The sequence below is a fragment of the Oncorhynchus gorbuscha genome, linkage group LG01 (assembly GCF_021184085.1).
Source record: "Oncorhynchus gorbuscha isolate QuinsamMale2020 ecotype Even-year linkage group LG01, OgorEven_v1.0, whole genome shotgun sequence".
In the NCBI taxonomy this organism is placed as follows: domain Eukaryota; kingdom Metazoa; phylum Chordata; class Actinopteri; order Salmoniformes; family Salmonidae; genus Oncorhynchus; species Oncorhynchus gorbuscha.
In genome coordinates, this window is record NC_060173.1 from 85,196,170 (window position 1) to 85,221,209 (window position 25,040).

At 44.9% G+C, this 25,040-nt stretch overlaps 1 protein-coding gene across 5 annotated transcripts in view; it reads right to left on the reverse strand.

Moving 5' to 3' along the window:
- The window catches only part of LOC124044104 (DDB1- and CUL4-associated factor 6-like), an 80,283-nt gene that overhangs the window by 9,223 nt on the left and 46,020 nt on the right, over positions 1 to 25,040 (reverse strand). Inside the window, exons 8-16 of one of the 5 annotated variants that reach the window (XM_046363594.1) lie at positions 24,830 to 24,923; positions 24,050 to 24,172; positions 23,441 to 23,770; positions 22,951 to 23,124; positions 20,351 to 20,410; positions 8,946 to 9,171; positions 4,044 to 4,156; positions 3,401 to 3,803; positions 3,231 to 3,272 (exon numbers count right to left, since the gene is read on the reverse strand). In XM_046363594.1, the coding sequence (XP_046219550.1) occupies positions 3,231 to 3,272; positions 3,401 to 3,803; positions 4,044 to 4,156; positions 8,946 to 9,171; positions 20,351 to 20,410; positions 22,951 to 23,124; positions 23,441 to 23,770; positions 24,050 to 24,172; positions 24,830 to 24,923 (1,565 nt within the window). The remainder of the gene's footprint in view (positions 1 to 3,230; positions 3,273 to 3,400; positions 3,804 to 4,043; positions 4,157 to 8,945; positions 9,172 to 20,350; positions 20,411 to 22,950; positions 23,125 to 23,440; positions 23,771 to 24,049; positions 24,173 to 24,829; positions 24,924 to 25,040) is intronic. The other 4 variants (XM_046363560.1, XM_046363569.1, XM_046363578.1 and 1 more) reach the window with 4 other exon arrangements.

Consider the following 25,040-nt stretch of genomic DNA (forward strand, 5'->3'; position numbering starts at 1 on the left):
GAAGCTCGATTGGAGGTTAGATAGCACAGTGTCCAATGACGGGCCGAAAGTGTATACAATGGTGTCGTCTGCGTAGAAGTGGATCAGGGAATCGCCCGCAGCAAGAGCAACATCATTGATAAATACAGAGAAAAGAGTCGGCCCGAGAATTGAACCCTGTGGCACCCCCATAGAGACTGCCAGAGGACCGGACAACATGCCCTCCGATTTGACACACTGAACTCTGTCTGCAAAGTAATTGGTGAACCAGGCAAGGCAGTCATCCGAAAAACCGAGGCTACTGAGTCTGCCGATAAGAATATGGTGATTGACAGAGTCGAAAGCCTTGGCAAGGTCGATGAAGACGGCTGCACAGTACTGTCTTTTATCGATGGCGGTTATGATGTCGTTTAGTACCTTGAGTGTGGCTGAGGTGCACCCGTGACCGGCTCGGAAACCAGATTGCATAGCGAAGAAGGTACGGTGGGATTCGAGATGGTCAGTGACCTGTTTGTTGACTTGGCTTTCGAAAGACCTTAGATAGGCAGGGCAGGATGGATATAGGTCTGTAACAGTTTGGGTCCAGGGTGTCTCCCACTTTGAAGAGGGGGATGACTGCAGCAGCTTTCGAGTCCTTGGGGATCTCAGACGATATGAAAGAGGTTGAACAGGCTGGTAATAGGGGTTGCGACAATGGCGGCGGATAGTTTCAGAAATAGAGGGTCCAGATTGTCAAGCCCAGCTGATTTATACGGGTCCAGGTTTTGCAGCTCTTTCAGAACATCTGCTATCTGGATTTGGGTAAAGGAGAACCTGGAGAGGCTTGGGCGCGGAGCTGCGGGGGGGCCGGAGCTGTTGGCCGAGGTAGGAGTAGCAGGCGGAAGGCATGGCCAGCCGTTGAGAAATGCTTGTTGAAGTTTTCGATAATCATGGATTTGTCGGTGGTGACCGTGTTCCCTAGCCTCAGTGCAGTGGGCAGCTGGGAGGAGGTGCTCTTGTTCTCCATGGACTTCACAGTGTCCCAGAACTTTTTGGAGTTGGAGCTACAGGATGCAAACTTCTGCCTGAAGAAGCTGGCCTTAGCTTTCCTGACTGACTGCGTGTATTGGTTTCTGACTTCCCTGAACAGTTGCATATCGCGGGGACTGTTCGATGCTATTGCAGTCCGCCACAGGATGTTTTTGTGCTGGTCGAGGGCAGTCAGGTCTGGAGTGAACCAAGGGCTGTATCTGTTCTTAGTTCTGCATTTTTTGAACGGAGCATGCTTATCTAAAATGGTGAGGAAGTTACTCTTAAAGAATGACCAGGCATCCTCAACTGACGGGATGAGGTCAATGTCCTTCCAGGATACCCGGGCCAGGTCGATTAGAAAGGCCTGCTCACAGAAGTGTTTTAGGGAGCGTTTGACAGTGATAAGGGGTGGTCGTTTGACTGCGGCACCATAGCGGATACAGGCAATGAGGCAGTGGTCGCTGAGATCCTGGTTGAAGACAGCGGAGGTGTATTTGGAGGGCCAGTTGGTCAGGATGACATCTATGAGGGTGCCCTTGCTTACAGAGTTAGGGTTGTACCTGGTGGGTTCTTTGATGATTTGTGTGAGATTGAGGGCATCTATCTTAGATTTTAGGACTGCCGGGGTGTTAAGCATATCCCAGTTTAGGTCACCTAGCAGAACAAACTCTGAAGCTAGATGGGGGGCAATCGATTCACAAATGGTGTCCAGGGCACAGCTGGGAGCAGAGGGGGGTCGGTAGCAGGCGGCAACAGTGAGAGACTTATTTCTGGAGAGAGTAATTTTCAGAATTAGTAGTTCGAACTGTTTGGGTATGGACCTGGAAAGTATGACATTACTTTGCAGGCTATCTCTGCAGTAGACTGCAACTCCTCCCCCTTTAGAAGTTCTATCTTGACGGAAGATGTTATAGTTGGGTATGGAAATCTCTGGTATGGAAATCTCACGGCAAGGACATCAGGGTTAGCAGAGTGTGCTAAAGCAGTGAGTAAATCAAACTTAGGGAGGAGGCTTCTGATGTTGACATGCATGAAACCATCGGCCATGAGGTCAAAGAAAGTGTAACGTCTGGAGGAAACATGGCACCATCCCTATGGTGAAGCATGGTGGTGGCAGTAACATGCTGTGGGGATGTTTTGTCAGAGGCAGTGACTGGGAGACTAGTCAGGATCGAAGGAAAGATGAACAGAGAAAAGTACAGAGAGATCCTTGATAAAAACCTGCTCCAGAGCGCTCAGGACCTCAGACTGGGGCGAAAGTTCACCTTCTAAACAGGACAATGACCCTAAGCACACAGCCAAGATAATACAGGACTGGCTTCAGGACAATCTTTGAATGTCCTTGAGTGGCCTAGCCAGAACCCGGACTTGAACCTGATAAAACATCTCTGGAGAGACCTGAAAATAGCTGAGCAGTGACGCTCCCCATCCAACCTGACAAACTCTCCAAATACAGGTGTGCCAAGCTTGTAGCGTCCTACCCAAGAAGACTAGAGGCTGTAATCGCTGCCAAAGGTGCTTCAACAAAGTAGAGTAAAGGGTCTGAATACTTATGTAAATGTGATATTTCCGTTTTTTAATATATTTTTTTATCAATTGCAAAAAATGTTGCTTCGTCATTATGGGGTATTGTGTGTAGATTGAGGGGGAAAAAATGTTCAACAATTTTAGAATAAGGCTGTAACGTAATAAGTGTGGAAAAAGTCAAGGGGTCTGAATACTTTCCGAATGCACTGTATATACAGTATGTACACATCTTTATCCTATCAATCTTATCGTGTGCAAACAATGAGTAAGCTAAGTACTACACTCAGTCTAAGCTGGCTATATTACCATAGGCATTATCTACATTTTCTCCAGGGATTGTAGGGCTTCATTCATTCATTCATTGGCTGTTGCATCACTGGTGTTGCCTGTTACCCTGGTGATATCGCTAGGTAACCTGCCAGGGATGATGAAGCTAATAGCTCTCCTCTTAGCAAATGGTGGTGATACTCACATGCATATGCATGCTCACACGATTAGTGTTACACGATTAGTGTTTCGCAACAGTGCCCACACACAAGGCTTAATAATGCTGGTGAAAACTACAAGCTCCACGCCTTCTAGGTATAGACGTACAGTAGTCTCAGGGGGTTGCTTGGACTCATGGAAGCAGTAGTTTTGGAAGTTACAAGTTTTCTATGAGCACTGCACTCCTTGCAGGTTAGATGTTTAAGTTGTCAACACACAGATGTTACCTGATCATCCTATCGCCTACCGCTGATCCACTGAAATTTGATCTATGTGTATAGCAGAATCATCATCGTAATAAACCACACAGAAGAAGAGAAAAGGAGTCCTCACAACATGGAGAAAATATACATCAAAATAGTGTGTGTGTATATGAACTGCCGTGTTGTAGTCGTACCTCTGTCCCTGTCCTCCTCTGTACCTCGCTGAGGGGATAAGAATTGGGTCGTCATCACTGTCGTCTGAATCCTGGTTGCTACGGGAGGGTTGGCTCTGCCCACCCGGTCCCATTGGAACCCCCTGCCCCCCTGGTCCTGTTGGACCCCCATACCCCCCCTCCCCAGCAGGCTGCTCTCTCCTGCACCCCCCAGAGGTGTCCTCCGCACCCACACCCTGGCTCCTCTCCAGGGGCGAGGCAGTCAAACTCTCCCCCACAGAGGAGACTTGTGCTGGGGCCTGGGTTGGCATGTATCCCTGGGTGCTGGAAGTGGCGGCAGAGGCACCCCCAGCCTCACACACTGGGTCGGTGTGGGGAGCAGCAACCCTGCTCTGGCTTGAGGGCTCTAAACCAGCCGCAGCTGCTGGTATTGAAGGAGGAGAGAGAAAGCGAGAGAGATGTGGTCATTATGAGGCTCAATAACTGAACAGTTGTCTACGTCAGGGCAATATGTCAGAAACTAAGTGGACCTAATGGTGTTTTCGTGTGACCCACTGAATAAAACCATCCAATATTTGAAGTCATGCCCACCAGATCAGTACTACACATGGTATCCCATAGAGTGCAGTAACAATCATGGCCACTAGGCCGCTCTAGTCCTCACCCTGCACTGAGGCAGAGCTCTCTGCCGAGGGTCCCTCTCTGGTCTGGACGGCCCCTGCTGCCTCTGACTGTTTGGGCCCTCCACTTCCCCTGGAATTGGAGGCTCTGCTGCTCCTAAAGTGTGTGGGGGGGGTCTTTCTTAAAGAACACCTGAGAAACATGGTCACCAAAATGAGATTGTGGATTTATTTGATGAGAAAAAAATCAGAACATCAAGGGTCAGTTTCCCTCGATATTTAGTATGTTCCGTATTTCATTAAGATTTTTTTATATAAAACATTTAAAATAATAATTGTAATTATTAATTATTCCTCTGAACTTTCTCTGTCATTTCTTTCACTACCATTGGACACATATGGTTCTGTATACAGATTCAAATGGAATTGGGGGGAAACTAAAATAATGCCCATTTCTAATCATGACTTCTCAAGCTTAGAAAGTACATTTAAGGGGAAATGGACAAAGAAACATGAAATACCTGTGTGTACTGATACCAAGAAATCTGGAGGAGGCATACAAAATCAATTGTTTTAACAGATTGGATTCCATGTTCAGATCTCTCCCTATATATTAGGTATTATTATTTTTTAATTGTACATTTATTTAACGAGGCAAGTCAGTAAAGAATAAATTCTTATTTACAATGATGGCCTACCCCGGCCAAACCTGGACGACGGTGAGCCAATTGTGCTTATCCCTATTGGACTCCCAATCACAGCCGGATGTGAAACAGCCTGGATTCGAACCAGGGAATGTAGTGACGCCTCTTGCACTGAGATACAGTGCCTTAGACCGCTGCGCCACTCGGGTTAGGATCAACATAATCAAAAGGAATATATTACCAAGCTTGACATATTTATTCCAGGCCCTGACAGTTTCTATTCCATCCAACTTTTTAAATAAAATAAAATAAAATGGCCTGCTCTCCAACTATATTTGTCATTGTTGATCAGTCTCATGTCGCTGTGGAGGAATTTTGGCCCTCTCTTCCATGCAGAACTGCTGTAAGTCATCGACATTTGTGGGTCTTCAAGTATGAACTGCTTGTTTCAAGTCCTGTCACAACTTCTCAATTGGGATTAGGGCTGGACTTTGACTAGCGCAGACCTAGAGTGGGCCAATATTCTTCCACAGCGATGTGAGAGACTTATCAACAACTACAGGAAGCGTTTGGTTGGAGTCATTGCAGATAAAGGTGGCACAACATGTTATTGAGTGTAAGGGGGCAATTAATTTTTCACTTGGGCATTGGTGTTGCATAAATTTGTTTATAAAATACATGAAATAAGTATATAATTTGTGTGTTATTTGTTCACTCAGGTTCCCTTTGGTTGAAGATCTGATAACATTCAGCATCGAAAATATGCAAAAGTAGAGAAAATTAGAAAGGGGCCAAATACATTTTAGTGGCACTGCAGTTGCATCCCTTTAGATTTTGTATGTTATAAAGTTATACAAAAAACGGAAATATTTGATAGAATTTGGAAGACAAACACTACATGGTCAAAAGTATGTGGACAGACCTTAAAATGAGTGGATTTGGCTGTTTCAGCTACACCCATTGCTGATAGGTGTATAAAATCGAGCACACTGCCACAAACATTGGCAGTAGAATAGTCGGTACTGAAGAGATAAGTAACTTTCAACGTGACATTGTCATAGGATGCCACCTTCCCAACAAGTCAGTTCACCAAATAACTGCCCTGCTAGAGCTGCCCTGGTCGACTTTAAGTGCTGTTATTGTGAAGTGGAAATGTCTAGGAGCAACAACGGCTTAGCCATGAAGTGGTAGGCCACACAAGCTCACAGAAAGAGACTGCAGAGTGTTGAAGCGTGTAAAAATCGTATGTCCTCAGTTGCATTACTCACTACCGAGTTCCAACCTGCCTCTGGAAGCAACTTCAGCACAAGAACTGCAGCCACACACAAGCCTAAGATCACAATGCGCAATGACAAGCATCGGCTGGAGTGGTATAAAGCTCGCCGCCATTAGACGCTGGAGCATTGGAAACGCGTCCTTTGGAGTGATGAATCACGCTTCATCATCTGGCAGTCCGACGTAAGAATCTGGGTTTAGAGAATGCCAGGAGAACACTACCTGCCAAAATGCATAGTGCCAACTGTAAAGTTTGGTGGAGGAGGAATAATGGTCTGGGGTTGTTTTTCCTGGTTCGGGCTAGGCCTCTTCATTCCAGTGAAGGGAAATCTTAACACTACAGCATACATCCAGAAGGCGAGGTCAGTACAGGTGCATCAAAGCTGAGACTGAAAAACAGCTTCTATTCTAAGGCCATCAGAATGTTAAACAGCCATCGATAACACAGAGAATCTGCTACCTTTCAGTTTAAATCGTAAATTTACATACACATTAGCCAAATACATTTCAACTCAGTTTTTCACAATTCCTGACATTTAATCCAAGTAAAACTCCCTGTTTTAGGTCAGTTAGGATCACCACTTTATTTTAAGAATGTGAAATGTCAGAATAATAGCAGAGAAAATTCTTTATTTCAGCTTTTATTTCTTTAATCACATTCCCAGTGGGTCAGAAGTTTACATACACTCAATTAGTATTTGGTAGCATTGCCTTTAAATTGTTTAACTTGGGTCAAACATTTCGGGTAGCCTTCGACAAACTTCCCACAATAAATTTGGGTGAATTTTGTCCCATTCCTCCTGACAGAGCTGGAGTAACTGAGTCAGGTTTGTAGGCCTCCTTGCTCGCATACACTTTTTCAGTTCTGCCCACAAATTTCCTATAGGACTGAGGTCAAGGCTTTGTGATGGCCACTCCAATACCTTGACTTTGTTGTCCTTAAGCCATTTTGACACAACTTTGGAAGTATGCTTGGGGTCATTGTCCATTTGGAAGACTCATTTGCGACCAAGATTTAACTTCCTGAATGATGTCTTGAGATGTTGCTTCAATATATCCACATCATCTTCCTACCTCATTATGCCATCTCTTTTGTGAAGTGCACCAGTCCCTCCTGCAGCAAAGCACCAACACCACATGATGCTGCCACCCCCGTGCTTCACGGTTGGGATGGTTTTCGTCGGCTTGCAAGCCTCCCCTTTTTCCTCCAAACATAACGATGCTCGTTATGGCTAAACCTTTCTATTTTTGATTCATCAGACCAGAGCACATTTCTCAAAAAGTACAATCTTTGTCCCCATGTGCAGTTGCAAACCGTGTCTTGCTTTTTATGGTGGTTTTGGAGCAGTGGCTTCTTCCTTGCTGAGCGGCCTTATGTAGATATAGGACTTGTTTTACTGTGGATAGAGATACTTTTGTACCTGTTTCCTCCAGCATCCTCACAAGGTCCCTTGCTGTTGTTCTGGGATTGATTTGCCCTTTTCGCAATTTCTAGCAGACAGAACCCATCTCCTTCCTGAGCGGTATGATAGCTGCGTGGTCCCATGATGTTTATACTTGCGTACTATTGTTTGTACAGATGAACATGGTACCTTCAGGTGTTTGGGAATTGCTTCTAAGGATGAACCAGACTTGTGGAGGTCTACAATTGTTTTACTGAGGTCATGGCTGATTTATTTTGATGTTCCCATAATGTCAAGCAAAGAGGCACTGAGTTTGTTGGTAATCCTTGAAATACATCCACAGGTACACCTCCAATTGACTCGAATTATGTAAATTAGCCTATCAGAAGCGTCTAAAGCCATGACATAATTTCCTGGAATTTTCCAAGCTGTTTAAAGGCACAACTTAGTGTATGTAAACTTCTGACCCACTGGAATTGTGATACAGTGAATTATAAGTGAAATAATCTGTCTGTAAATATTTGTTGGAAAAATTACTTGTGTCAGGAACAAAGTAGGTGTCCTAACAGACTTGCCAAAACTCTAATTTGTTAACAAGAAACTTGTGGAGTGGTTGAAAAACGAGTTTTAATGACTCCAAACTAAATGTATGTAAACTTCCGACTTCAACTGTACTGGATCACTAGTTACTTTAATAATGACACTTTAATAATGTTTACATATCTTGCATTACTCATCTCATATGTATATACTGTATTTCATATAATCTATTTATTCTTGTCTATGCCGCTCGGTCATCGCTCATCCATATATTTACAATATATGTATATATTCTTATTCCATTCCTGTTAGATATTAATTGATTGATATTGCTGTACTGTCGGAATTAGAAGCACAAGCATTTCGCTACACTCGCAATAACATCTTCTAACCATGTGTATGTGACCAATCAAATGTTATCTTATTTTGCAATGACATTCTAGACGATTCTGTGCTTCCAACTTTTTCAGCATGACAATGCCCCCGTGGACAAAGCGAGTTCCATACAGAAATGGTTTGTTGAGATCGGTGTGTTAGAACTTGACCGGCCTGCACAGAGCCCTGACCTCAACCCCATCAAACACCATTGGGATCAATTGTACACCGACTGTGAGCCAGACCTAATCGTCCAACATCAGTGCCCGACCTCACTAATGCTCTTGTAGCTGAATGGAAGCAAGTCCCCACAGCAATGTTCCAACATCTAGTGGAAAGCCTTCCCAGAAGAGTGGAGGCTGTTATAGCAGCAAAGGGGGGACCAACTCCATATTAACGCCCATGATTTTGGAATGACATGTTTAACGAGCAGGTGTCCACATACATTTGGCCATGTAGTGTATGTTGTTCACTTTAAAGAATGTTTGGTATAGTGGCCATTTTGTTTGTTTGTTTTTGTGTTCGTTTTTAAGGTCTTATAAAAATGATAATAATAAAACAAAGTCACAACAACAAAAAATCTCCATGGAGCTTTTCATTCCAGCAGTAGGCTTAACCTGGGTCTGTGAAATCAGCTCATAAAGTTTGAATAGGGTAAAGTTGTGCTTCTGGCCTTTTAAGCTGTGGAGTCAGAGACTCGCTTGCTCACCACTCGTCAGTGAAGTCCAGTTTTATGGTGCTGGTAGTGGTTCCCTCAGTGCTGTAGTGTAAACTCAGGACTGGTTCTGCTGTGCTGGCTCGACTACCTCCTGGTCCAGTACTGCTACTGGGTGCCCCGGACGAGGTTCCAGCTACACTGGCAGATACAGACTGGGTTTTCACCTTGATTGAACTCGCTCCAGCACTTCGCTCCACACTCACAGCTTCTGATGCTCCTGAGAGACAGAGATAGAGAGAGCAAGAAAGGGAAGTAGAAAAAGATTTAATAAAGTGGAATATATTAGCTTTATATATGACAATAGTTTAGTCTTTGAGTGGCTCCTGGTTACCAAAGTAAAAATCCCTACTAGCCTCCATATTTGAGACTTTGTGATAAAACAATGAACTAGTGTGTAGACTAAAAATATTTTAGCAAATAGATTCCATTTCAGTGTTAGCACTTTGCAGAATTGTTAGAGGAAATTATGGTTGAAATTACTAATTAATTATACATTCCAATCAGAACTGACTAGTCCAAATGCTATAATGTACTGTACATGTGAATTTTCTCTCTTGCTCCCATTCCCAATTGTATATAATGTAGTCAGGAGTTTAGTAACAATGAAGGTCTGTTCCTTAGTTCATTCAGTTGTACAAATCTCCAGGTGGCGGGAACGGCCCATCTCCAGATTGTCTAGAATGTTGATTTATACTGACTGGCCTTGACTTCGTGCTGATAACGCGAAGGCTCGAGAGCTAGAGGGCCCCTCTGCTTGTGAAATAGATGGAACGTTTAGAAAACGCTGATGTCATTTTCAGTTTATAACCTGTGGAAATATGTGTATGTGGCAGTACTTTCTTGAAATAAACGCTGTTACCTTTGGCTTTTAAGACTGGTCTCAATCTACTTCATGCATAATTAATGAACTTATACAACTCATTAATGAATTAGAATGAGTGAGAATCTGGTTTTGGCTACAAAACACATAGGAATTTAGAATTCCTCTATCAAGAATGTAGTCTGTAGTTGTGTTGGTTAAAAACATGCCAACTAGATTATATTTGATGTTTTTTTACTATATAGGACAATATATTATGATGACAACATGCAGCATTGTTATTTGAGGTAGATCAATGGCAAATTTGCTGGTGTTAAAATCTTGGTGTTGAGGTAAAAAAATACATTTAAAAAGTGTTGCGAGTGTTATATTGGAGTGTTGTTCAAGTGGGGTTAACCTATGGGATTGAAATTGACGCCACATGCGGTGAATACATTAAGTGTTATTTGAATCCCAGTGGAATCGTTACTCTACCGCGTCAACTCTGAATGAAAAAGACGTGAGAGGGCCCTCATGATCATATCTCCCAGGATGCTTTGTTGCAGGTTGCTTTTTAGAATAGTTTGTTTAATATCTATGTTTCTGCATGCACATTGATTCATTGATCTTATAATACACAAAGATAAATAACACATTTTACTTCACTAATTCAATCTAAGTGGTTGGACTAATTTCACCCATTATTGAGATGGTTGTTCTAGTTTATATGGTTTAAGTAGTCTAATTTATCCATCTTCCCCACCTTGACAGACATTCTAACTGCAGATTGCGGGTGATTAAAAGTTCCATTTGTTTAATATCCTAGATCTGAGTGGATTCCAATAGGAATTATACAACACAAGCCAGCATAATGTGACTTGCCAATGTTGCCTGCAAACCAAAAGTTCAGACCACTGTGTTAGGGTAAAACAAGGCTGTCAAAGTATTGCCTTATGATAAAAGTAATGTACTGTCATAAAGAATTGTATTTTTATGATATAATATTCACTTAGGCATTCACTTGCTGAATGCAACAATCATGTCTCTGTCAATAGCAAACACAGATATGGGTGGTACTGGTAACTTAAAAATTCCCTCAAAAGGCACCCTGTGAAATAAATATGCGAAAAAGGCTTTACACCACACAGTCTTACATCACAAAAAAAAATAGTTACGGTAACACCACAGGTGTTAATGCCCTAACACTGAGGAAGTGGAACAGCATCTGCCCTAATAAAGTGTTCATTTAAGTCCAAATTTGCAACACCCATAATGTTAGGAGACCCAACACTCTTGGGGTGTTAGTTTATCAACACTTTGAAAAGTGTTAGTTTAACACTATTTCGACGGGTCATATACAGTGCATTCGGAACATAGTCAGACCCCTAGACTTTTTCCACATTTTCTTACGCTACAGCCTTATTCTAAAATTGACATTTACATTTGTTTTCTTCCTCATCAATCTACACACAATACCCCATAATGACAATGTTAGCACATTTATTAAAGACTTTAAAACTGAAATATCACATTTACATAGTACTTTGTTGAAGCACCTTTGCCAGCGATCACAGCCTCAAGCCTTCTTGGGTATGACGCTACAAGCTTGGCACACCTGTATTTGGAGAGTTTCTCCCATTGTTCTCTGTAGATCCTCTCAAGTTTTATCAGGTTGGATGGGGAGCATCGCGGCACAGCTATTTTTCCGTCTTTCCAGAGATGTTCGATCGGGTTCAAGTCCGGGCTCTGGCTGGGCCACTCAAGGACATTCAGAGACTTGTCCCGAAGCCACTCCTGCGTTGTCTTGGCTGTGTGCTTAGGGTCGTTGTCCGGTTGGAAGGTGAACCTTTGCTCCAGTCTGAGGTCCTGAGCAGGTTTTCATCAAGGATCCCTCAGGCCTTCCGAGTGGCACTGTGGTCTAAGGCACTGCATCGCAGTGCTAGCTGTGCCACTAGAGATTCTAGGTACGAGTCCAGGCTCTGTCATAGCCGTCCGCAACTGGGAGACCCATGGGGCGGTGCACGATTGAACCAGCGTCGTCCGGGTTAGGAGAGGGATTGGCCGGCAGGGATATCCTTGTCCCATCGCACACTGCATGTGGCGAGCCAGGCAAAGTGCATGCTGACACGATCACCAGGTGTACAGTGTTTCCTCTGACACATTGGTGCGGCTGGCTACCGGGTTTAGTGGGCAGTGTGTCAAGAACCAGTGCGCCTTTGTTGGGTTGTGTTTCGGAGGACACGCGGCTCTCGACCTTCGCCTCTCCCGAGTCCGTATGGAAGTTGCAGCGATGAGACAAGAGTAACTACCAATTTGATACCACGAAACTGGGGAGAAAAAGGGCAACGCACAAAAAAATACAATAAAAAAGATTTCTCTGTACTTAGCTCCATTTATCTTTCCCTTGATCCTGACTAGTCTCCCAGTCCCTGCCGCTGAAGAACATCCCCACCGCATGATGCTGCCACCCCCATGCTTCAACATAGGGATGCTGCCAGGTTTCCTCCAGACATAACGCTTGGCATTCAGGCCAGAGAGTTCAATATTGGGTTCATCTGACCAGAGAATCCTTTAGGTGCCGTTTGTCAAACTCCAAGCGGGCTGTCATGTGCATTTTACATTTACATTACATTTACATTTAAGTCATTTAGCAGACGCTCTTATCCAGAGCGACTTACAAATTGGTGCATTCACCTTATGACATCCAGTGGAACAGCCACTTTACAATAGTGCATCTAAATATTTTAAGGGGGGTGAGAAGGATTACTTTATCCTATCCTAGTTATTCCTTAAAGAGGTGGGGTTTCAGGTGTCTCCGGAAGGTGGTGATTGACTCCGCTGTCCTGGCGTCGTGAGGGAGTTTGTTCCACCATTGGGGAGCCAGAGCAGCGAACAGTTTTGACTGGGCTGAGCGGGAACTGTACTTCCTCAGTGGTAGGGAGGCGAGCAGGCCAGAGGTGGATGAACGTAGTGCCCTTATTTGGGTGTAGGGCCTGATCAGAGCCTGGAGGTACTGAGGTGCCGTTCCCCTCACAGCTCCGTAGGCAAGCACCATGGTCTTGTAGCGGATGCGAGCTTCAACTGGAAGCCAGTGGAGAGAGCGGAGGAGCGGGGTGACGTGAGAGAACTTGGGAAGGTTGAACACTAGACGGGCTGCGGCGTTCTGGATGAGTTGTAGGGGTTTAATGGCACAGGCAGGGAGCCCAGCCAACAGCGAGTTGCAGTAATCCAGACGGGAGATGACAAGTGCCTGGATTAGGACCTGCGCCGCTTCCTGTGTGAGGCAGGGTCGTACTCTGCGGATGTTGTAGAGCATGAACCTACAGGAACGGGCCACCGCCTTGATGTTAGTTGAGAACGACAGGGTGTTGTCCAGGATCACACCAAGGTTCTTAGCACTCTGGGAGGAGGACACAATGGAGTTGTCAACCGTGATGGCGAGATCATGGAACGGGCAGTCCTTCCCCGGGAGGAAGAGCAGCTCCGTCTTGCCGAAGTTCAGCTTGAGGTGGTGATCCGTCATCCACACTGATATGTCTGCCAGACATGCAGAGATGCGATTCGCCACCTGGTCATCAGAAGGGGGAAAGGAGAAGATTAATTGTGTGTCGTCTGCATAGCAATGATAGGAGAGACCGTGTGAGGTTATGACAGAGCCAAGTGACTTGGTGTATAGCGAGAATAGGAGAGGGCCTAGAACAGAGCCCTGGGGGACACCAGTGGTGAGAGCGCGTGGTGAGGAGACAGATTCTCGCCACGCCACCTGGTAGGAGCGACCTGTCAGGTAGGACGCAATCCAAGCGTGGGCCGCGCCGGAGATGCCCAACTCGGAGAGGGTGGAGAGGAGGATCTGATGGTTCACAGTATCGAAGGCAGCCGATAGGTCTAGAAGGATGAGAGCAGAGGAGAGAGAGTTAGCTTTAGCGGTGCGGAGCGCCTCCGTGATACAGAGAAGAGCAGTCTCAGTTGAATGACTAGTCTTGAAACCTTACTGATTTGGATCAAGAAGGTCATTTTACTGAGGAGTGGCTCCTGTCTGGCCACTTTACCATAAAGGCCTGATTGGTGGAGTGCTGCACAGATGGTAATCCTTCTGGAGGTTTTTGGAAGGAACTTCTCCCCCGATTGCTCAGTTTGGCCGGGTGGCCAGCTCTAGGAAGAGTTTTAGTGGTTCCAAACTACTTCCATTTAAGAATGATGGAAGCCACTCTGATCTTAGGGACCTTCAATGCTGCAGAAATGTTTTGGTACACTTCCCCAGGTCTATGTTTCAACTCAATCCTGTGGCGGAGCTCTACGGACAATTCCTTTGACCTCATGGCTTGGTTTTTGCTCTGACATGCACTGTCTACTGTGGGACCTTATGTAGATAGGTGTGTTCCTTTCCAAATCATGTCCAATCAATTGAATTTACCACAGGTGAACTCCAATCAAGTTGTAGAAACATCTCAAGGATGATCAATGGAAACAGGATGCACCTGAGCTCAATTTCAAGTCTCATAGCAAAGGGTCTGAATACGAATATAAATAAGGTATTTCTGTTTTATATTTTTAATAAATAACAAAATTCTAAAAAGCAGTTGTGCTTTGTCATAGTGGGGTATTGTGTGTAGATTGATGAATAAGGCTGTACTGTATCAAAATATGGAAAAAAGGAAAGGGTCTGAATACTTTCCAAGTGCACTGTAGCTTCTATATGCTGCAGGAGTGCTCATTGAGTTGCCTTTCCTCCCACAGACACGTTTCCATAAAATCCCTGTTCGCTTTGTGATTATGGGTTATTGTGTGTAGATGGATGAGGAAAATGTTTATTTAATACATTTTAGAATAAGACTGTAAAATGTAACAAAATTTGGAAAAATTCAAGGGGTCAAGTGAAGGGGTATAGGAATGCATTTACAGACGCACAATCGAGAGCATCCTGTCGGGCTGTATCACAGCGTGGTACGGCAACTGCACCCCCCTGAGTCGCAAGGCTCTCCGGGGTTAGTGAGGTCTGCACAACACATCACTGTGGGAAAACTACCTGCCCTCCAGGACACCTACAGCACCCGATGTCACAGGAAGTCCAAAAAGATCATCAAGGACAACAACCACCCGAGCCACTGCCTGTTCACCCCGCTATCATCCAGAAGGCGAGGTCAGTACAGGTGCATCAAAGCTGGGACCGAGAGACTGATAAACAGCTTCTATCTTAAGGCTATCAGACTGCTAAACAGCAATCACTAACTCAGAGAGGCTGCTGCCTACATGAAGGCCCCACCGGGCCTTCACAACTGGACTGCCGACGTTATCTACCCGAAGGAGTTATCCGGCTGACTCCTCAGTCACAACGTTACCTGAACGCCCATCTGCGGCCTGCTAACCGTTAGCTGTCTTATTGGCTGCTATCTGAATAGACAATCGGACAATTTATTCATTTATTTGTATTATTATTATGTTTTCTTCTTGGGCCTCTATAACTATATCTATTGTTTTTATTTTTGTTGTTGTTGTGTGATTTGGATTAATCCCCTCTACCTCACGGAACCCCACAAATCTACTGACGGAACGCAAGAGGTGGCTAATAACAGACCTCCATCCTATGCTAGCTTGCTACCGATGGCCTGGCTAGCTGTCTAAATCGCCGTGACCCCCAACCAACCTCTCCACTCACCGGACCCTTTTGATCACTTGACTAAGCATGCCTCTCCTTAATGTCAATATGCCTTGTCCATTGCCGTTCTGGATAGTGTTTATTGGCTTATTTCACTGTAGAGCCTCTAGTCCTGCTCACTATACCTTATCCAACCTATTAGTTCCACCACCCACACATGCAATGACATCTCCTGGTTTCAATGATGTTTCTAGAGACAATATCTCTCTCTTCATCACCCAATACCTAGGTTTACCTCCACTGTATTCACATCCTAACATACCTTTGTCTGTACATTATACCTTGATGCTATTTTATCACCCCCAGAAACCTCCTTTTACTCTCTGTTCCAGACGTTCTAGACGACTAATTCTTATTGCTTTTAGCCGCACCCTTATTCTACTCCTCCTATGTTCCTCTGGCGATGTAGAGGTGAATCCAGGCCCTGCAGTGCCTAGCTCCACTCCTATTCCCCAGGCGCTCTCTTTTGACGACTTCTGTAACTGTAATAGCCTTGGTTTCATGCATGTTAACATTAGAAGCCTCCTCCCTAAGTTCTATTCACTGCTTTAGCACACTCTGCCAACCCGGATGTTCTAGCTGTGTCTGAATCCTGGCTTAGGAAGACCACCAAAAATTCTGACATTTTAATTCCAAACTACAACATTTTCAGACAAGATAGAACTGCCAAAGGGGGCGGTGTTGCAATCTACTGTAAAGATAGCCTGCAGAGTTCTGTCCTACTATCCAGGTCTGTGTACCCAAACAATTTGAACTTCTACTTTAAAAAATCCACCTCTCTAAAAACAAGTCTCTCACCGTTGCCGCCTGCTATAGACCACCCTCTGCCCCCAGCTGTGCTCTGGACACCATATGTGAACTGATTGCCCCTCATCTATCTTCAGAGCTCGTGCTGCTAGGCGACCTAAACTGGAACATGCTTAACACCCCAGCCATTCTACAATCTAAACTTGATGCCCTCAATCTCAAATTATCAATGAACCTACCAGGTACCTCCCCAAAGCCTTAAACACGGGCACCATCATAGATATCATCCTAACCAACTTGCCCTCTAAATACACCTCTGCTGTCTTCAACCAAGATCTCAGAGATCACTGCCTCATTGCCTGCATCCGTAATGGGTCAGCGGTCTACCCATAGTAGAGGATGCCTGGATATTTTTTTTAAATGCCTTCCTAACCATCTTAAATAAACATGCCCCATTCAAGAAATTTAGAACCAGGAACAGATATAGCCCTTGGTTCTCCCCAGACCTGACTGCCCTTAACCAACACAAAAACATCCTATGGCGTTCTGCATTAGCATCGAACAGCCCCCGTGATATGCAGCTGTTCAGGGAAGCTAGAAACCATTATACACAGGCTGTTAGAAAAGCCAAGGCTAGCTTTTTCAAGCAGAAATTTGCTTCCTGCAACACTAACTCAAAAAGGTTCTGGGACACTGTAAAGTCCATGGAGAATAAGAACACCTCCTCCCAGCTGCCCACTGCACTGAAGATAGGAAACACTGTCACCACTGATAAATCCACCATAATTGAGAATTTCAATAAGCATTTTTCTACGTCTGGCCATGCTTTCCACCTAGCTACTCATACCCCGGTCAACAGCACTGCACCCCCAACAGCAACTCGCCCAAGCCTTCCCCATTTCTCCTTCTCCCAAATCCATTCAGCTGATGTTCTGAAAGAGCTGCAAAATCTGGACCCCTACAAATCAGCCGGGCTAGACAATCTGGACCCTTTCTTTCTAAAATTATCTGCCGAAATTGTTGCCACCCCTATTTACTAGCCTGTTCAACCTCTCTTTCGTGTCGTCTGAGATTCCCAAAGATCGGAAAGCAGCTGCGGTCATCCCCCTCTTCAAAGGGGGACACACTCTTGACCCAAACTGCTACAGACCTATATCTATCCTACCATGCCTTTCTAAGGTCTTTGAAAGCCAAGTCAACAAACAGATTACCGACCATTTCGAATCTCACCATACCTTCTCTGCTATGCAATCTGGATTCAGAGCTGGTCATGGGTGCACCTCAGCCACGCTCAAGGTCCTAAACGATATCTTAACCGCCATCGATAAGAAACATTACTGTGCAGCCGTATTCATTGATCTGGCCAAGGCTTTAGACTCTGTCAATCACCACATCCTCATCCGCAGACTCGACAGCCTTGGTTTCTCAAATGATTGCCTCGCCTGGTTCACCAACTACTTCTCTGATAGAGTTCAGTGAGTCAAATCGGAGGGTCTGCTGTCCGGACCTCTGGCAGTCTCTATGGGGTTGCCACAGGGTTCAATTCTTGGACCGACTCTCTTCTCTGTATACAGCAATGAGGTCGCTCTTGCTGCTGGTGAGTCAGACGACACCATTCTGTATACTTCTGGCCCTTCTTTGGACACTGTGTTAACAACCCTCCAGGCAAGCTTCAATGCCATACAACTCTCCTTCCGTGGCCTCCAATTGCTCTTAAATATAAGTCAAACTAAATGCATGCTCTTCAACCGATCGCTACCTGCACCTACCCGCCTGTCCAACATCACTACTCTGGACAACTACAAATACTTTTTTTTTTTTGTTCACTACGTGGACAACTACAAATACTTAGGTGTCTGGTTAGACTGTAAACTATCCTTCCAGACCCATATCAAACATCTCCAATCCAAAGTTAAATCTAGAATTGGCTTCTTATTTCGCAACAAAGCATCCTTCACTCATGCTGCCAAACATACCCTTGTAAAACTGACCATCCTACCAATCCTCGACTTTGGCGATGTCATTTACAAAATAGCCTCCAATACCCTACTCAACAAATTGGATGTAGTCTATCACAGTGCAATCCGTTTTGTCACCAAAGCCCCATTTACGACCCACCATTGTGACCTGTACGCTCTCGTTGGCTGGCCCTCGCTTCATACTCGTCGCCAAACCCACTGGCTCCATGTCATCTACAAGACCCTGCTAGGTAAAGTCCCCCCTTATCTCAGCTCGCTGGTCACCATAGCATCTCCCACCTGTAGCACACGCTCCAGCAGGTATATCTCTCTTGTCACCCCCAAAACCAATTCTTTCTTTGGCCGCCTCTCCTTCCAGTTCTCTGCTGCCAATGACTGGAACGAACTACAAAAATCTCTGAAACTGGAAACACTTATCTCCCTCACTAGCTTTAAGCACCAACTGTCAGAGCAGCTCACAGATTACTGTACCTGTACATAGCCCACCTATAATTTAGCCCAAACAACTACCTCTTTCTCAACTGTATTTAATTAATTTATTTATTTTGCTCCTTTGCACCCCATTATTTCTACTTTGCACATTCTTCCATTGCAAAACTACCATTCCAGTGTTTTACTTGCTATATTGTATTTACTTTGCCACCATGGCCTTTTTTGCCTTTACCTCCCTTCTCACCTCATTTGCTCACATCGTATATAGACTTGTTTATACTGTATTATTGACTGTATGTTTGTTTTACTCCATGTGTAACTCTGTGTCATTGTATCTGTCGAACTGCTTTGCTTTATCTTGGCCAGGTCGCAATTGTAAATGAGAACTTGTTCTCAACTTGCCTACTTGGTTAAATAAAGGTGGAAAAAAAAGCATTTCGCTACACTCGCATTAACATCAACTAACCATTTGTATGTGACCAATAGAATTTTGATTGTATACACACTAAGAAAGTGCTGAATTTAACACTGTGTTAAAATTCTGATCTCAAATATGCTGTGCATACTCAGTCCTCTGTGCTGCATTGTACGCTCACCTCCTAGTGACTGTCTTGTTACACAATAACATTTTCGTGTAGGTCTACTACACACAGTTCACACTGACAGTGTGCAAGGCATCCCTTACACAGAGGAAGAGTGGAATGGTTTCAATCGTCCCAAACCACAGGAGCAATACATACAATGTATCATATACTATCAAAAATGTGAGGTGCACTTGATTTAACTTGCCCATCACAACGGTACCAATAGAACCAATAGGACAGCGAACACCCTGCACGCCGGTGAAGCTAAATCAAGTGGACCTCAAGCATTTGCCAGTGTTTGAACCAGATCTGAACCTAAACATCACACAGGTGAGTAGGAAACAATACAAATATACAGGGGTCAAACGCAAGCCTCTCAAACTACCACCACACACAATAGTTCATCACAAAATGTGGCTTGGAATGTCATTGTATCATAGGGTATATTGTGTTAATGTTCTGTGAAATAAGCCAATACAGGGACGATTGTTAATGGTCTGAGCGTGAGATGATTTACAGCCCGGCTGTGACTGAGTGAAAAGGCAGAAGAAGAGGAGCAAGATTGTGTTATGAGTCCAACATAAAAACAATACTTTATTTTAATTTTATTTAACCTTTATTTAACTAGGAAAGTCAGTTAAGAACAAATTCTTATTTTACAGTGACGGCCTACCCCGGCCAAACCCTAACCCAGACGATGCTGGGCCAATTGTGCGCCGCCCTATGGGACTCCCAATCACAGTCGGTTGTGATACAGCCCGGAATCGAACCAGGGTCTGTAGTGATGCCTCTAGCACTGAGATGCAGTGCCTTAGACCGGGAGTCCAAGGGCTGGCGAATGACCAAACATTATCTCAAGCTATAGGTTCAAAAAGAGAGCCTTGGATAAGATATCCAACACCAGCCTTCACCCTGGGGACTGGGTTGGCCAAATGTGACTAGAATGCATGCCTAGTGAAAATGCTCTCAGATAAAGATGGTGGAGGGACAAGGTGAACACCGGAAGTCTCATGCGAATATATTTTAAATGCCACACAGACGAGACAGAAAGCACAGAGGAAAACAGAGATACAAAAGAAGGAGAGAAAGAGAGGAAGAAAGTACAGGGATACAGGGAAAAAAGGAGAGTTTAGGAGGGAGGGAGAGAGCGACAGCGAGAGAAAGATAGAAGGGAGGAAAAGAGAGGAGAGGAGACGCACCCTGCTGCTCATCCAGAGTCATGGATCCCAGCTGTTTGTTAACCACAGATGAGGGAGAATCTGGAACACAAATAAGACTCACTAAACAACGGGAACAGAGGTCGGAGGTCACACCAGAGGTCATATGGTCACGCTCAGGTCAAAATTCAAACGCTGCTTAAATTGGACCAAGGCCAAGCAGGAAGAAGAGTTAACAAACACGGCTACATGAACAGACAGTGTTCTTTGTTGCAACGCTGGGAAGCGCTAGGAAGGACAAGTTGATATTGATATGGATATAGAACAGCAGCAATTGCCCTAGACACAGCTTGTGGGAGATTGAACACAGACTTTAGAGTGCCACACGTGCAGAGCTGAAAATTATATCACACGCGCGATTCAAGGTTTGATGTCAATTGAAGATTTACACAGTAGTTTAACTTATTCACACATCTCAAGTTACTCTCACAGGGCCAAGTGAGACCTCAGTCATGGTCTGATGGACCTCACAGTAATACCAACATCCACTCACTCCATGCCTGTTAAGCGGATACCAGTGGCAAACCACACTGACCAAAACCCATGTCATGCCCAAACACCTGTCACCTTACGTGAGCAGTAGAGTCAGTCATCTCAAACAAGGCATTATGCAGAATTTCATCACTGGTCAACCTTTTACTCCACCTCAAATTAGATTCATAGACTTCACCAAAAAAGGTGTTACCGGTACATATTGATTGATTTCCACCCCAATGTCACATGGTCTGATGCCAGTGCATTCCACTGCAATTCAAGCTACGTACGTACACATTACAGCGTTGCGTTAGGCAAATCGTAGAGGATTGAGAATGATCATTGTTATTTCACCTTAATATGAAAATACCAATTGGTGTGCACAAAGTAGCTTCCTCAGTGTCTACAGTAAACCCAGATATTTCACAGCACCGAAGAGGCCTTTCGCCATTGCCGAAGCTCAAATGTTCAGGTCCAAATATGGACATATCTACTTTAAGTACAAAGAAAACTAAATCATTGTTGCCACTTACATTATATACTGTATGTATTCTCATATTTCAACACTGTAAGAATTCTACAATGGGGTTAAGTGAGTTGGAAAGTGATGTGTACCAGACGGAGTGAAGAAGCTCAGTACAACATGACATTAATAGACCATGGGGTGTATGCATCAATCGTTACATCAGCTCCTAGAAGATCTGATACAAAGGCTGTAGAGAGATCAGATCTTAATCTTCGCCATCCATAGTCGTAGTCAATGTTCCCTCGCCATTTTTCGGCACTGATGTCAGGTCTGCTGAGCACAAACTTGAACGTTGTGAAAATTCTGTGCAACTTCTTGCACGTTTACTGTGAACACTGAGGCTGTACCCGCTTTGAGTTACAGTTATAACAGTGTCCAAGAAGGCCACTGTGGCTATTTGATCACAATGTAGGCCTATCAGAGTGGCCTACCATCAAACACAATGGAGAAAACGCATCCCATAACATTTTTTACATTGAAATAGCTGTTCTATCATTCAGCCTACAGTAGCAGCCAATGGGTGGTGTTCAATATAGACCTACATTCCATTAGACTTTTGGAATAAATATGCAGAGCTTGACATTAACCTGTTTACTCACTTGTCCTTCAGACAAGGAGGTGAATGAAATTGCAAGAAACCACTTTACAAAATAAAATTAGCTTAAAAAACTAGCTTACTCAAGCCTGTCTCAAAATACAACACTGTCCCCTTAAGACGGAAAAAAATGCTCTTTACCGGACTTGCTTTTCAAAGATGTCTAGAAATGCACACATTTTGTAGGAAGCAAACACCGCCCCATTGCTGACTAGAAATGAGCTATAACTGGGCTAATAACCCACTAGCAAAGAATATGAACAAATGTACACATGTGGCTACATGCAGCTCTAGCTTTGATCTCAAAAGAAGCGCAACTACTATCGACCACTCATGCTGTAAACACAGTCCGGTTCAAATTGAACTGCACAGATCCATATATGGCAATGGTCTATTTGCATATAGGGATACTGCAGCTCTGATTGGTTGTACAGCACCGGCAATATACACCTGCAATAACATCTGCTGAACACGTGTATGTGACCAATAAAATATGATTTGTTAAAGAGAAAAACTAGAAAGTTGAGTGAAGTTCAATCTCGTGCTTCTCTGTGCGAGCTGATATTTATTCTGCAGTCCAGAGGGAACTGCGTGCCAACCACTTCATATTGCTTTTGATGCCAAGGGGGTGAAGAAGCAGTGTTCCACAGCCAGAGGGTGCCAAATGCCACACCGTACAGGGGAGCTACAGGCGGGACTACCCAAGCAGCAAAGGGGTTGTGCATGTTTGGTGGGAAGGGGTTTGGGTGAGGTGTAAATGAGAATTAGGAAAGGGAATTTGGGTAGAGGGGGTGGTGAGTTAGGGAGAAGAGAGAAAAGGGTGTATGGGTGTGGGGATTGGAGTAGGATGAAGACGACCCATAGACAGATATAAGGTCAGATTCAGTAGGGTAAGATGATCCTCGATCTGTACGGGCAACGTTTGACCGAAAGTATGGGAATATTAAGTGGAAAGCAGGAAGTAGAGGGGTTGGGGTGGCAAGTAACCTGCAGGGGGGGGCGTCTCGGTGGAAGCGCCAATAGCAGCAGCCCCCCTTGATTGGATCTCAGTGGCTGCGGTGGAGGAAGGGGTTTGGCTCTGTCCTGGGGGGTCGGCCAACAGGAGCAACCGCTGCAAACGCCTACACACTAGACTTACCGGCAGCCGGTTAGGGCCATACTCTGACAGAGAGATAGAGAGACGAGAGGGATAGTGAATGGAGGCAGAAGACAAGAGAAGGAGGAGAGGTAAACAAAGGGAGACAAAGGGAAATAAAAGGAAATAATATGGTTGAAAAAGGAGAGGGTAAGGCTGCTGCTTGAGTGGCACGGCTCCCACACACCAATAGACGGTACACACACACTCACACACGTGTTTTGGTCTGCTTGTGGGAGTCTACTATGAGTCACCGGTTAGCTCACCTCAAATCAAATATGCTGACTCGCCCCTCTTATGGGAGTACTCAGTGTGTGCGTGTTCTCTCCACGCAATTCTTACCAGACAGTGCAATCTCTGTGGTGGGTGTGGGTGTTGGCGTGGGGGTCACAGGCATGTCTGCCTGACTCCTCTGTTCTGAGTCTAGGGAGGAGGTGAGGGAGGAAGGGAGCACCGAGCCCTCCATGGACGAGCAGCTTGACGCAGGAGGTGCTGTAACTGTTGACGATGACTCTGAGGTGGACTTGGGGTGGGGTATAGGTACAGAGGCAACGGCTGGGGCCTCTGTTTCCATGGAGCCCTCTAGGGATCTGGCTTGTTGTGAAGGGGGTATTGTAGGGAGCGTTGGGATGGTGGGTGTTGTAAGAGCCCCCTCTATACGGGGAAGAGTGCCTGGAGGAGACAAATGGAACAGATGTTTTGGAACAGGGTTTTTTTCTGAAGCATGTCTTTTCAGTGTTACTTCAAGGAGAATTTCCATCTTCAGACAGTTCTATTATATTGTATTCTATTTCATTATTTTTTATTCAATTATTTCCAACTTTTAACGTTTGTCCCTTTTAACGTTTGTCCCAAACGAATAACTAAGGTCTGATCTTAGCTCTGTGGCAACAGGCCAACATTAAGTACCAATTAAGCTGGCCGCCAACCACTACCGTCCCAGTGTCTCACCTCTTGGGCGTGTTTGAGAGCGCGTGGTCCCCCGGCTGCTCTGGGCCTCGCTGGCCTCCTCGAACCAACGGGACAACATGTCTGACATCCTCTGCATCAGCGATACGTTCTGGCTCTGTTCTCCTGGGGGGGTTCAAAGGTCAGAGATCGGGTTGGCATGGGACATGACTAGTCGGCATTTCTCTGCACAACATTTCCTTGAAAACCCACAAAGTTATTGTTGTTGTTGCCCCCTTTACCATCGGTCCAGACAATCCTCGTATCAGGGTATAGCTTGTACTATAATGCATAAGTCCCTCAATAGCCAACAGCGGAGTACCAATCCACTGCATCATCCAGACATTGACTAATTGGGAAAAAAAGTTTGCTTCTCCTTCATCTACAATACCCTAAGATCTATAAAAGTCTGTGATGGCGAGAGGCAGCTTTATCACAGTCCCAGCTGGGCCCGTAATAAGTTGTGAGTCAGTGAAAGCTAAAGCTAACGAGATCCCCATAGACAGAGATAGGTCCAGTTAGCCTCATTAGCAATGAGAGGTAGAGGCTATGGATGAGAGATTAGAGCTCAGGCTCTCAGAGGAGATGGAAGAGACGTAGAGAGTAATCAGGCTGTGTGTGTGTGTGTGTGTGTCAGGGAGAGCGAGAGAGCGAGAGAGCGAGAGCGAGAGTAGAATGTGTGTCTGTGTTCAGTCATACCAATTGTGTTCAGTCATACCAAATGAAGAACAACGGAGAGACTGAGGAGGTTTGTTTGTTGTGAGTGTGATTTTGCACGCCTACCGTCCCGCTCTCTTTCGCTCTCAGGGCGAGCACGGGGTCCAGTGTCAGACCAGTCACCTCGTAGACGAAGACGCTTCACTGGGGGTTGCCGCAGCTGAGGACACACACACACAAAACATTAAGCATAGTTAAAAATAGCCATGGCACAGTCCCAGTCACTCCCCCACACAGGAAAACAGGCTTAGAGCCAGGGACCTGGTCACCCAACACT